The 12,877-nt window shown below is 45.4% G+C and overlaps 1 protein-coding gene across 1 annotated transcript in view; it reads right to left on the minus strand.

The window, feature by feature from the left end:
• The window catches only part of LOC141105168 (uncharacterized), a 79,555-nt gene extending 74,337 nt beyond the window's left edge, over positions 1–5,218 (minus strand). The window contains exons 1-2 of the mRNA XM_073595059.1: positions 3,618–5,218; positions 3,306–3,418 (exon numbers count right to left, since the gene is read on the minus strand). Coding sequence (XP_073451160.1) covers positions 3,306–3,390 — 85 coding nt within the window. The 5' untranslated portion in view covers positions 3,391–3,418; positions 3,618–5,218. The remainder of the gene's footprint in view (positions 1–3,305; positions 3,419–3,617) is intronic.
• Between the last annotated feature and the right edge of the window lie 7,659 nt (positions 5,219–12,877).

Consider the following 12,877-nt stretch of genomic DNA (forward strand, 5'->3'; position numbering starts at 1 on the left):
TCTGTTAATGTATTCCACACTTTCATGTAGGGGATTACCTCTGAGTAGTGAGGAGTTGACGGTTTCCATTCAATTGTCCTGTCTCACCGTTCTGCTCATTCCCCGCCCTCCCATAGGGTTTTTAATCTCCCTGGTTGCCGACTCCAGTGACTTTGATACAGCGCATGTGCGTGAAACGCGTCGTCACGGCAACCAAGAAGCTTGCGGGTCACGCTGGTCCCCGATCCTAGCCATCCACCACAGCTTCCACCAGCGCTGCATGCCATCCACGCCAGCCGAACCCGGCTTGGGCTCCTTTTTCCCGGCTTCCCTAACTGGACCGGGGAATCCCCACCTACACCTGGGAGCAGCCACACGCCTGTCTGACACCACCAGGAAAGAGCATTGTCACATCCAACCGCAGATCGCGGCTTTACCCCATCCCCTGTTGGCACGCCGGCTGGCCCTGAGCCCTGATATGCAGAGTACAGAGATCGATCCATCCACGGACCGCTGCCTTCTCCCCCTCCATCACCAGCTGCCTACAGCCCACCGGTGAGCTGGCCCCTCGTCCGGCTCAGTGCAGTGGGAACACTGGTGCCACCCCCACTGCCAGGCTACTTCCATCCGTGGATGCCGTCAGCTCCTCCCTGCTCTGGGGACCTCCAGCGATACCGTAAGCTTTCTCATCTTATTTCCTATCTCTCCCAATATCCTGAGTGCATTAACCTTTGGATTGTTGAATCCACATGATTGTCATCGAATAAACTGTGTATATTATTGCATTACTGCTACCGGGAGACTTTTTTATTTTAACCCACTGAGCGCTGGTATCTTTTTTTGTGCATTGTGTTATCCATATTTCCAGTTATGGTCGGTCTCCAGCTGCACTGGGTTCAGTTCTCACTGTACCACATGTGATTCCTTTCACAGCCACATATGACCACTTTTTAGCACCAGCGACACCCGCCATTCATCATTCGTAATCATCTAAGCAAGAAAAACTCCAACTACGGTGGCCCATGTTTGAGAGCCTCACAATAAGTACAACAGGGTCACATGCAGCCCTCAAGTCCTACATTGTCTCTGATACGTCAGTTGGATAAAGATAAGAGATTGTAGATAAAGCCTTTACATGGTGTACAGTATCTCCTCCTCATTTGTTGGGAACATGACATTATATTGAGGAATGGAGATGGACCTTTCATATGGTGTACAGTATCTCCTCCTCATTTGTTGGGAACATGACATTATATTGAGGAATGGAGATGGATCTTTCATATGGTGTACAGTATCTCCTCCTCATTTGTTGGGAACATGACATTATATTGAGGAATGGAGATGGACCTTTCATATAGTGTAGGGCTGGGAAATTTTCTTAAAAAAAAAAAATCTTCGATTCTCTTAAAAAAAACTCGATTCACGATTCGAATCGACTTTTTTTTTTGGAAACCGCGCCGGTCCCGAGGCGCTGCGGGCATGAGCTTTTAGGTGAGGCCGCGGCGTCCGGCCTAGCGGACTAGGCCGAAGCCGTGGCCTCACCTAAAAACTCCTTGCCCGCAGCTCTTCAGGCCCGGCGCGGTGTCCGCGCCAGTCCGGAAGCGCTGCAGGCATGAGTTTTTAGGCGAGGCCGTGGCTTCGGCCTAGTCCGCGGCATCCGGCCGTAGCCGCGGACTAGGCCGAAGCCGCGGCCTCGCCTAAAAACTCATGCCCGCAGCGCCTCGGGACCGGCGCAGTGAAAAAAAAAAAAAAAAACCTAAAAAAATCGATTTGCTTAAATTTTGAATCGATTTGACCTCTCAACTCGATTCAAGATTTAAATCTATTTTTTTCCCAGCCCTAATATGGTGTACAGTATCTCCTCCTCATTTGTTGGGAACATGACATTATATTGAGGAACGGAGATGGACCTTTCATATGGTGTACAGTATCTCCTCCTCATTTGTTGGGAACATGATGTTATATTGAGGAATGGAGATGGACCTTTCATATGGTGTACAGTATCTCCTCCTCATTTGTTGGGGACATGACATTATATTGAGGAATGGAGATGGACCTTTCATATGGTGTACAGTATCTCCTCCTCATTTGTTGGGAACATGACATTATATTGAGGAATGGAGATGGACCTTCCATATGGTGTACAGTATCTCCTCCTCATTTGTTGGGAACATGACGTTATATTGAGGAATGGAGATGGACCTTTCATATGGTGTACAGTATCTTCTCCTCATTTGTTGGGGACATGACATTATATTGAGGAATGGAGATGGACCTTCCATAGTCTTCCACAGGAACTTGTTCTAGCAGACTGGAAGAGCTTCTAATATTTGTAAGAATCATTGTAAAATGTTGATCTGGGGAATTATCTGCCTTATGGAACAAAGAAGGAATTCTTTTAACTTAATGAATTAAGGAAACACTTTATGTGGCTTTTCTGTCCTCCTCTGGATCAACTGCCACTATGGATTTTATTTTTTACTCAGTGGACATATGGTATATTTCAATCCATGTAACTACATGCCTTATGCTTAGATAAGTAGAATGTGAACTTTCTGCATTTAGTGTTTATGACTTACTTGTGTCCATATGTAGAGGGAATTCTTCCGGTTTACTTCCCATAATCATCTCCCCCTCCTCCATAGACTGCTGATCTCCACTCACCAACCTCTCTTCTTCTTCCTCTTTATGCTCAACTTTAATGTCTTTCCGTTCTTCATTCTAAATTCCAGAGATGATAAAAAAAATAACATCTGGAAACACTGCTGCCCATAATAAGAGATGACATAGAAGAATGTCCTCTTATAGAATTATTTTTTCGTTTTTTTTCCGGTCGCATTTACAGTACCTGATCATTCTCTGTATAGTGGTGACCTTCCCATGTAGAATTCTGAGAATAGAGAGGACAACCCTTCTCCATAGACTGCTGATCTCCACTCACCAACCTCTCTTCTTCTTCCTCTTTAACCTCAACTTTAATGCCTTTTAGTTTTCCACCCTAAACCCCAAAAATGAAAAAATACATTTGTAAAAAGGAGCAAGAGATGACATATAGGAATGTTACCCCATACCGCAAATATATTTTTAGGTCTACATGCTCAGTCCCACCTACCTGATGATGGTGAGGGATGGTGGGATCTTCCTGTGTAGAATCCCGGGAATACAGAGGACAGGGACATCTCTCTGGTGGGTTCCCATTACTGGATCCATCTGTAGGAAACACACACACTGACTGAATACATTGTTTCTATGTGTTTATCAGATGATGGGGGGTCTAGGTGGACCCTCCGTACTGCTCTCTCCTTTACAATAAAGTCTCCTCTTACCCGGTGATGTGAGGGGCGGCTGATTGTCCATCATGACGTCCTTGTAGAGATCCTTGTGTCCTTCTAAATACTCCCACTCCTCCATGGAGAAATAGACAGTGACATCCTGACACCTCAGAAAAAAACCGGAGATATAATTAGGATATTTCTGGTCTATAAACCAGAGGCTCTGGATGGACAGTTGGATAAATGGCTCTATATTTAGGATGTATCTGGTCTATAAAGCATAGCAGACATCACAGTGACTATGGAGGAAGAGGACGGACATGACGGGGGGTTACTGGGTGTAAATATAAAATAATATCTTATTACCTCCTCTGCTGTAAAGTTCCAGCAATGTCTCCTCTCTACTTCCTGGTTATGCTCCAAAAATACTTCCTGTCTGTAGCCTACATCACTTCCTGTCTGCAGCTTACATCACTTCCTGTTTGTTCCAAGTGACATCGCCACCTTGTGTTGAAGATAAATACTGCAGTCTACGTTATGTTTCATAATTTTGCCCGCAGCTTTGTGGTCCATTCCTCTATTATGTTATATCCATCAGAAAATGTGTTTTATGTTCAGCCACCAGATACTTTTTATATATTTTGATATAGCTGTTATTTCATTTTTATTATGTTCTAGCGTTTTTTTGGATTTTTTAAAAAATTTTTTTATTTTTTTGTCTGGATTTCCTCTTTCCGCAGTCAGTTAGTCTTCCAATAAGATGATCTTTTGATCGTATTAAAGGTTTGGATGAATTTGAATATCCATTTCAGTTGAATTGGCTGGTTAGGTTGAAATACAGACACGTGGAAGTGGTCCGTTTCCTCAATAAAGGGTTCCTCTGCAAACCATTACCAGTTCCGCTTTCCCCGCTATAAACATTTTGGATGTGACTTCGCGCGCTGACCTCCAATGCCAGTTGACGCCTCCTCAGGGGAAACGCGTCGGGTGGAGACAGCGGTGAGGTCAGGGCACGCGGTCCGTTCTGCAGGCAGCTGCCGCTGACACTGTCGTGTGTGCTTTTAACCAAGATTTTTCTCTGTAAGTGCAATTCCCATTTTTTATTAAGAGTTTTTAATGGTAATGCACCATGAGTCCTCCTTTCTGATTTCATTACCCTGTGGACTGGGAACCTGCGGCCACGTGGAACTGCTGAGTGGTGGCTGTGTGGAGTGGTGCTTATCCCAGCGGTTGTGTTCTCATTTGTGCACTCAATCCTTTTGGATCTGGTAAGAGGCCATCTTTAACTTTTGGAGCACGGCAGTGAGGCACTGATTATTGAAGACTCTGCACTTCATATACTGGCACCTTTTAAGTGGATGAGGGACATTCATATTCATTTTTTCACTATTTAATTTGTATATCTATTTCTTGCTGACTTTTATGATTAATACTTTGGTTACTTTTTCTCAAAGTTTTTTTTTTTTTTTTTTGATTACGTGTTTTTTTGCACTATGATACACATGTATTGCACTTTATATATGTTGCAATGGGATCATCCTAGGGTGATAGGAGATGTTTTACAAACAATTGTCACTTTAGTGTATATTGAGAGTTTGCAAATGTCATTCAGTCTCTTTTTGTATTGAGACAGCGCACCTTCACTTTGTCTTTTATTTATTAATATCCTGGCATTCAAGGAGAGCTAGGCGGCTCTAGCAACCAGTGACCAAGAGTAGAGTCAGGTGGAGACGGGGGCGGAGCTTGAGCCGGAGCAGGAGCCATCGCTACCACGGCTCAGTCCACCCCTGTCCCCTGCATTCTGGACCGGGACAAGAGAATCAGGGCTATGGGCCCCAGACTCGGGGCTGTAGCCCCAATAGCCACCCCCTAGCGACGCCTCTGGGCAACAGCAATAGTGACGGTTAACCTGATGGTCAGGTTGAGTTGATAATAGGATGTGACACATGCCAGAAGGTGTCGGGGGATAAAATGTTTAGTAAGAAGGGTATTGACTTAATAGTGAATTGAGAGATAGACAGCGTAGTGAGAGTGAGAGGGGGCCTCCTACAAGTTTGGAACGGTAGATTGGGGAAAGATCTTCCACAGTGTAGGAAGTGCCAGGGAAGGCCTTACTGACCACCTTATCTGCACATAAAGAAAGAACTAGATCAATTAATAATGGAAATAAATGCTTAGTGGAAAACCAAAACCTCGAAGCTTGATGTGCAAGCCTGAAATTAGCTTTGGTAGGAGTTAAACAAGAGAACAAAGGCTTGAATGAAGAGTTGGAATCTTTGACAATATCACATGAACCAAAATGTCAAGGTCTGTATCAGAACCTGAGACCTCTGCTTTGTCTGGCAGGAACTCAACAAGATCAGCCTTATGTCTTGTTTCTCTTGAACCTTGAACCCTTTGCTTCTCAGATGAACTTCCTATTTCAGCCATGCCTTTGCACTTGGGGGATCTAGGTGGAGCCTCCGTACTGTTTGTCAGATTATTGTGATCTCTCCAGTCAATATCTCGCTATTGTCACTCCTGCTGCTGTCCGTATCTTTGCTACCACTTGTTGGCTTGTTCCTCGACTATGGTTCTTCATGATCCCAACCTCCAACCACTTGTTACGGACCTTAGGCTTGTTCCTCGACTATGCTTCCACTTGATCCCAGCCTGGAACTCCTTGTTACTGACCTTTGCATTGTTTACTGACTACACTTCTGCTGGAATCCTACCTGCTATATCTGCAACTGTATCCCGGCATGCTCACCTCCTGGTGGGGTGCTATTGAGGACCTCTACCTGGTACCAACATACAGCAAAACCCATCCCCACCGTCAGCTCTGGTGAATACCGGTTAGTACTTGGACCCTGCACCTCCGGGAAGCCCACATCATCTGCCAGGAAGACCTGCCTGTATACCCATGCTGTTCAGTGGGAGTCTCTTTCTATTGCTATAGCTACTGGTCTCCAAGCCTGACCATGACACAAAGACATTTGAATGGAAAGACGAGTCTGCGATGTTGCTGCCGTTATATGAGAATGTTATTGGTGAAACTGTCAAAATGAGGCATGAAAGGGAAATGGTGAAACAAGAGAAGCTGAGATCAGACACTGTATAAAGCAGTTCCCAAGGTATGATTTATAAAATGGAGGATAAAAGGAAGCCAATGGCTATTGTGACCCCAAGAAAAATAATCAGAAGGTGCTTTGGGAAGTGCACTCGTTGAAACACATGATAAAGTAGTAGTAGGACCTAGAGAAAGTACCTAAGAGTTCTCCTTTAAAATTATTGAAAAGAGTAATGACAGCCAGGAATGTAGATGAGAGCTGCCCCAGAGGTGACAAAGTGAGGGGTACCAGTTTTTGTGTTTATGGGTCAAAACAGAGGGGGAGGATACCGGGATACCGCATTTGACATTTCTATGCCTTGTCACAGTATAAAGATGTAGCAATATGGACTACAATTGCAAAGTACAGTGATCCTCCGCATGACTATGCACCTGGACTACATCTCCCAGGGGTCTTTGCTACCATCAGAGAGATTGCTGGGAGGAGCTATAAAAGATGCCAAAGCCCCACCTTGCTCTCTCTTCCTCCTGGGTCTGACGTAAGACGGACCTCTCCGTGCATGGAGAGAGAGGTCGTGGCCTACCACGCGGTATACCACATTCCAACCCGGCCTAGCACTGCTTGCTGTTCATTCGACATCCATCCGGCACCACTTTGGTCGCTTGCCAACCTGTGTTCTGAGCTTCGCATCGGGAGAACGATTCGGTGGATCCGCTGCCCGAGTGTCGCTACAGGAGCTGCTGTCCGGAAGGCATTAAATCGACTTGGTCATTGGTGAGAGGGCAATCGCCCACCTTTACAAATCCTTTCTCACGGTTTCACTGGGACGCTTTGCACAGACATCTGTACCTTGGGAATACTTTGCTGAACCTATCTTGAACACTGTGCATAGACACCTTTAGCCTCTACCATTTCAAGAAACCTTATTGCTTGTTACTACACCTTATTGGATAAAGTTAATAAGCTCCTACTGCTGGTGAAGACCATCGGATCTGCAACGGGGACATTGCTGTCATTATTGCTACAAGGGTCCATATACCATTGCTATTAAGTCTGACCTCTCATTGGGTTAAAGGTTTATAGGCCGGCCGAGTTTTCCCCTTTAGAAATTTGTCAGTATAACCATTTAACTTTGTTTATCCCTTCAGGTGCAAGTAGCACTCCATTGTACATGTGTATATAGTAGACGGTTTACCTGCAAATATCTTGGCTTGTGTTATTCGGAGGAATTCCTTTGCTCAGTTGGCGCTGTTGCCCAAAACTCAGCAGATCTATTACCTCCTCTTTGTGACAATATCTTCTTTGAACTGTCCTAGTAAACAGTACCAGAACATAAACGCACAGAGTTGTCTGACTTATTACTTTAAGGTGGTGCAAAGATGTCTGAACCCAGAGTGTCAGGTGGGTTGGAATGTTCATAAGGTCATGGCAGTGCAGATGAGCAGGTAAATCCAAGTAGCCCCTTAGGGGGCCGTGCTACAAAGAGGATTTGGTGTTACCCAGGTTTCTCACTAATGCAGGTTGAGAGTCTCCGGGACACTGCATTTCCAGTTTTCTTCAGGACTGGCAAGTCCTGGTCTCTGGGTGCAGGAGCTCAGAGGCTTTGTGGAGATGTGGAAGGGATGAAGCCTCTGACCTTGGGTCTACATTTTGTCAGCAACCAGCACCCTGATAGTTTAGGTTTTTGTGAGGAAGGCTGACTGTAGTTCAGGGCTCCTCCCTCCCCAAGAAGTCCCTATGGCTGTGAGGGAACAAAAAGTGTGCTAGAGGTATGTGATAGACTGTGTGGAAAGAGACAACAGGTCTGAGCAGACTGAGATAGCCAGCAGGCTGAAGTTAATCATTTAACTTACTTTTTGGAGGAATGCTGGAAAACCCCATGCATGCTTGTGAAACGACTTAAGAAAAATGGGCAAATAAATTACTAAAAAGAAACGAAGTGATGAGCTCCTGGAAGCCCAACCTTCAGCTAATGTTCCAACAATCTTCAAAAAAATAGATACCGTATTTTACCTTTTTTTTCTGTATTTTTAGATGATTCACCACCACTATACTCCTAAACATGTTTATGGTTATTTCAAACAAACATGTGAGGTCTGGGCTCATTACAAATGGTTCACTGTAGATGTTTGTTGATGGTGTACTTTAGTATGTGGGATATGATGTACCAGCATATGACATTTATTGCTGACCATACAGGATTTGATAAGAGGCAAGGGGGAGCTCAGCTATGAGGAAAGATTAGAGTGAATGAATGTATTCTCACTTGAGAAGAGGAGATTAAGGGGGATATGATCTCCAAGGACAAATACATAAGTGAACCATATAGTGAACTTGTTGTATTGGCTGGTTAGGTTGAAATACAGACCTGTGAAAGTGGTCCGTTTCCTCAATAAAGGGTTCCCCTGCTAACCATTACCAGTTCTGCTTTCTCCGCTATAAACATTTTGGATGTGACGTTATGGGCTGATCTCCAATCCCAGTTGATGCCTCCTGGGGGGAAACGCATTGGGTGGAGACAGCGGTGACGTCAGGATGCGCGGTCCGTGCTTAGAGTGAATGAATGTATTCTCTCTTGAGAAGAGGAGATTAAGGGGGGGATATGATCTCCATGGACAAATACATAAGTGGTCCATATAGTGAACTTGGTGTTGAGTTATTCAGTTTAAGGTCATCACAGAGAGATTTCTTCACAGTAAGAGCTGTGAAAATGTGGAATAGACTCCCTCCAGAGGTGGTTCTGGCCAGCTCAGTAGATTGATTTAAAAAAAGGCCTGGATTCTTTCCTAAATGTACATAATATAATTGGGTCCTAACATTTATAGGTAGGGATTGATCCAGGGAATATCTGATTGCCTCTCAGGGGATCAGAAAGGATTTTTTTTCCCCTGCTGGAGCAAATTGGATCATGCTTTGGTGGAGTTTTTTGCCTTTGCCCCTTTTGTTGGTTGAACTAGATGGACTTGTGTCTTTTTTTTCAACCAGACTATGTATTACAACAAGGTGAAGCAAAAGCTCAGAGATAGTTTGTGTTTTTTTTTAAATTTTAGATCTATTGTACATATATTTCTCAGCCTAAAATCAAATTAGTTGATTTAATACTATAAATCACCGGCCACCACCGCCACTAAGTCCCCTGAACTAGCTGCTCCTCCTGTTTTGCATAAGTTCCATCAAACACCTGCGAGGCCTCACATATTCGTGGTTCAGACCCTGTCCCTGGGAAGCTCCGCTCTGCAGTGGGCCCTGAGATAGGGTCCTTACCACTGAGAAGGGCAGACCAAAGGCATAAAGTCTCCCCTCCAACAGACCCTCCATCACCGGTCACCACCGCCACTAAGTCTTCTGAACTAGCTGCTCCTCCTGTTTTGCAGAAGTTCCACCAAACACCTGCGAGGCCTCACATATTCGTGGCCCAGACCCAGTCCCTGGGAAGCTCCATTCTGCAGTGGACCCTGAGTAAGGGTCCTTACCACTGAGAAGGGCAGACCAAAGACATAAAGTCACCCCTCCAACAGAACTTCCATCACCGGCCACTATCGCCACTAAGTCTCCTGAACTAGATGCTCCTCCTTCTGCTTTGCAGAAATTCCACCAAACACCTGCGAGGCCTTACATATTCGCGGTTCAGACCCTGTCCCTGGGAAGCTCCGTTCTGCAGTGGGCCCTGAGATAGGTTCCTTACCACTGAGAAGACAGACCAAAGGCATGAAGTCTCCCCTCCAACAGAACCACGGGCCACCACTAAGGGGGTTACTTACTAAAGCTGGAGAGTGCAAAATCTGGTGCAACTCTACAAAGAAACCAATCAGCCTCCAGGTTTTAATGCGAAAGCATAACTGAACAAACTGAAGTTAGAAGCTGATTGGCTACCACCAACAGCTACACCAGATTCTGAGTGCACTACTTTTAGTAAATCTACTCCTAAGTCTCCTAAACTAGATGCTCCTCCTGTTTAGTTCCACTCCTTTACTTTCTTGACTATCAGCATAATTATATACTTCATTCCTTGTTAGCATTCACCTGATTCTTTAGTATAGTGACTAGACCAGGCATTGTTGAATGAACAGAACTCTTTTACTGAAGTTGTCATTTTTGCACTTATGGATACCGGTCTTAAATGGTTCAGTAGTATAACACTGAATATAATGGCTGTTGCAAAACTCCTTCATCAAAGATTACCCACTCTTTAATCGCAACATAAACTGAGGTTTCAGCTGTGGCAGTGGTGTGTGTACCTCGAGCCTTGACACTTCCCAAAGAGATGGCTATTCAGTCTCTCCTTATTTCCATGCTCAGGTCCCCAAAAATGGATAAAATCTCTCCGCTTAGTAACGACTACATTGCTACACGTGTGGGCTTCCTCCCTGCTGTTAGAAATCACAGGGACCTGTACAAATGATATTTTCATTAAAAAAAACCCCACTAAAATCATTATTAGCGGGCAGCAGGGATATCGAATCCTGGACAGGGAAGGGGATCGGTGAGCAATTACAGGAACCGATCCCCTGTGTGTCTCTCCCTGCAGCAGCTGAAAGCCAATGGGAGGGAGAGAAGGAGAAGCCAGCTTTTAGCTGCTGCAGGGAGAGGCACCTAGGGTATCAATTCCTCTAATCCCCCTGCCCCTCCTGATTTACCAATCACCCCCTCTACTGTCCATATCTCTTCTTCTTCTGTCCCGGGCCCCGTACAGGATGACTGGTGCTACCCCCTTATCAGCGACCCTGAAAACTCCTACTGGGCATTTGCAGTAGTGGTGCCACTTATCTACAGCACAGGAACCTACATTTATCCACCTTCTTTTTTTGCAACCCTCTACATATGTTTTTTTTTGTATCAAATCCTTTTTATTAATGATTTAAGAAAACAAAAATCTTAATTTAAATCATTCAGTACAACATTGCTGTATTTTACCATCTTACATCCCTATCCCCCCCCAAAAAAAAAAAAACGCAGACATTTTAAAGTACAAGTTATTTTATAAATATCTACTCAAATATTCCTAGAGACTTTTTACTTTTCCTTCTTCCCTATCTATTTATGACATACCATCATTTCCATATCTTATTTATACATACATGCCCTCCTTACATATGTTGACTTTTCCTGCATTAACGTGTTATTATTCTCTCTTTTCTACTCTTGGTGGGTACGGGGAAAGGGTGACAACCACCTCTTGGCAATTCATTTTCTAGCCTTGATAGAGACATCTTTTTATTGCTGTTTGCGTCGAGACAGGGGCTGTTTGTTGTTCCATATATCCCAATACACATAGCCTAGGTTCCATCTGGAGTGCTACAACTTCCCCCCAGTACCTGTGAAGCTTCGGACACCTCCAGAGCATAAGTATAAGATTTCCATCTAGATCTCCACATCTGGGACATGATGGCTCTGGACCAGAGGCGTAGCTTGAAGCTTGTGGGCCCCCGAAAAGTTGACCTGGCCCCTCCACTACTTCCAACGTGCGTGCAGATACATCCACCGCACGGCAAGATACTCAAAGTGGCTTAAGAGTTTTGAGTTCTCAGAGTTCCTCTTTACATCTGAGGACAGGGATTACTGCTGGAGAATCAGAGGACAGGGATCACCGCTGGAGAATCAGAGGACAGGGACCCCTGGCAGGTCACTTGGCAGTGCTCCTTTCCCATTCCAGCACTGTATACAGCTCCCCCCCCCCCACACACACTACACAGGGCTGAAATCACATTCCTTTACACACAGTCTGTCAGTCTTCACAGGGTGTATCTGGCTTTTATGTTGCCCTTCTGACCTGTGAAATTCTCTGGTCGGAATGGCAGTGTAGTTGCAGTAGGCAGATACACCCTGTGCAGATCATGGCTGACTGGCTGTGTTGTAAAGGAATGTGATTTCAGCCTTGCGGAGGAGGAACAGTATACAGTGCTGTAATGGGAAAGGAGCTCAGCATCCAGGCATAGCATGCAGGGTGGAGGGGGTGGTCAGGGGGCTTTGGGGGGGGGGGGCAACTTAGATCTGGGAGGGCAAAGCCATGTGACACAAAATCTGGAGCCTGCAGCTCTTCAGGGGCCCCCTGAGGAGGTCTTAAGAGATTTGTTTTAGCAATTTCTGAAAGTTTCTCTGTCAGTGTTGCCAGGTGTTGGGGGAAGGTCATCTCCCTGAGGTGTGTGTCTTTTCCCCAGTTGTCAGGGAAGTGGGGTAAGTAGACATCCCCGGGTGGGGGGGTATAGAGAATCCCAGCTGGTGACTAGGAGACACTGAGCAGTGTCATACCTCACCAGTGACATCAGTCCCATCGTGGCTACAGGACGGCACTCTACTCCTCTTGCCTCGCTGAGCTCGGTTACCATTCCATGTCGCCAGCACACAGCACAGACACTTCCCCAATCCTGGGCTGTTCTCACCTGGTGCTCCTCTCCATTCAGGAAATGGCTCACAGCTTCTCCCCAGGCAATGGGAACAGAGGGGTGTGGACTGTGGAAGGCAAAGTAGAAGCCCAGTACTGGAGCGTGGCTGTGGGGCCCTAGGGCAGATCGGAGCTGGATTTTGTGGAGGATATGATAATATGACAGAGAGGCTGCAGGGGGCCCCTGGAGCTAA

Source organism: Aquarana catesbeiana, linkage group LG08 (genome assembly GCF_042186555.1).
Source record: "Aquarana catesbeiana isolate 2022-GZ linkage group LG08, ASM4218655v1, whole genome shotgun sequence".
Lineage (NCBI taxonomy): Eukaryota > Metazoa > Chordata > Amphibia > Anura > Ranidae > Aquarana > Aquarana catesbeiana.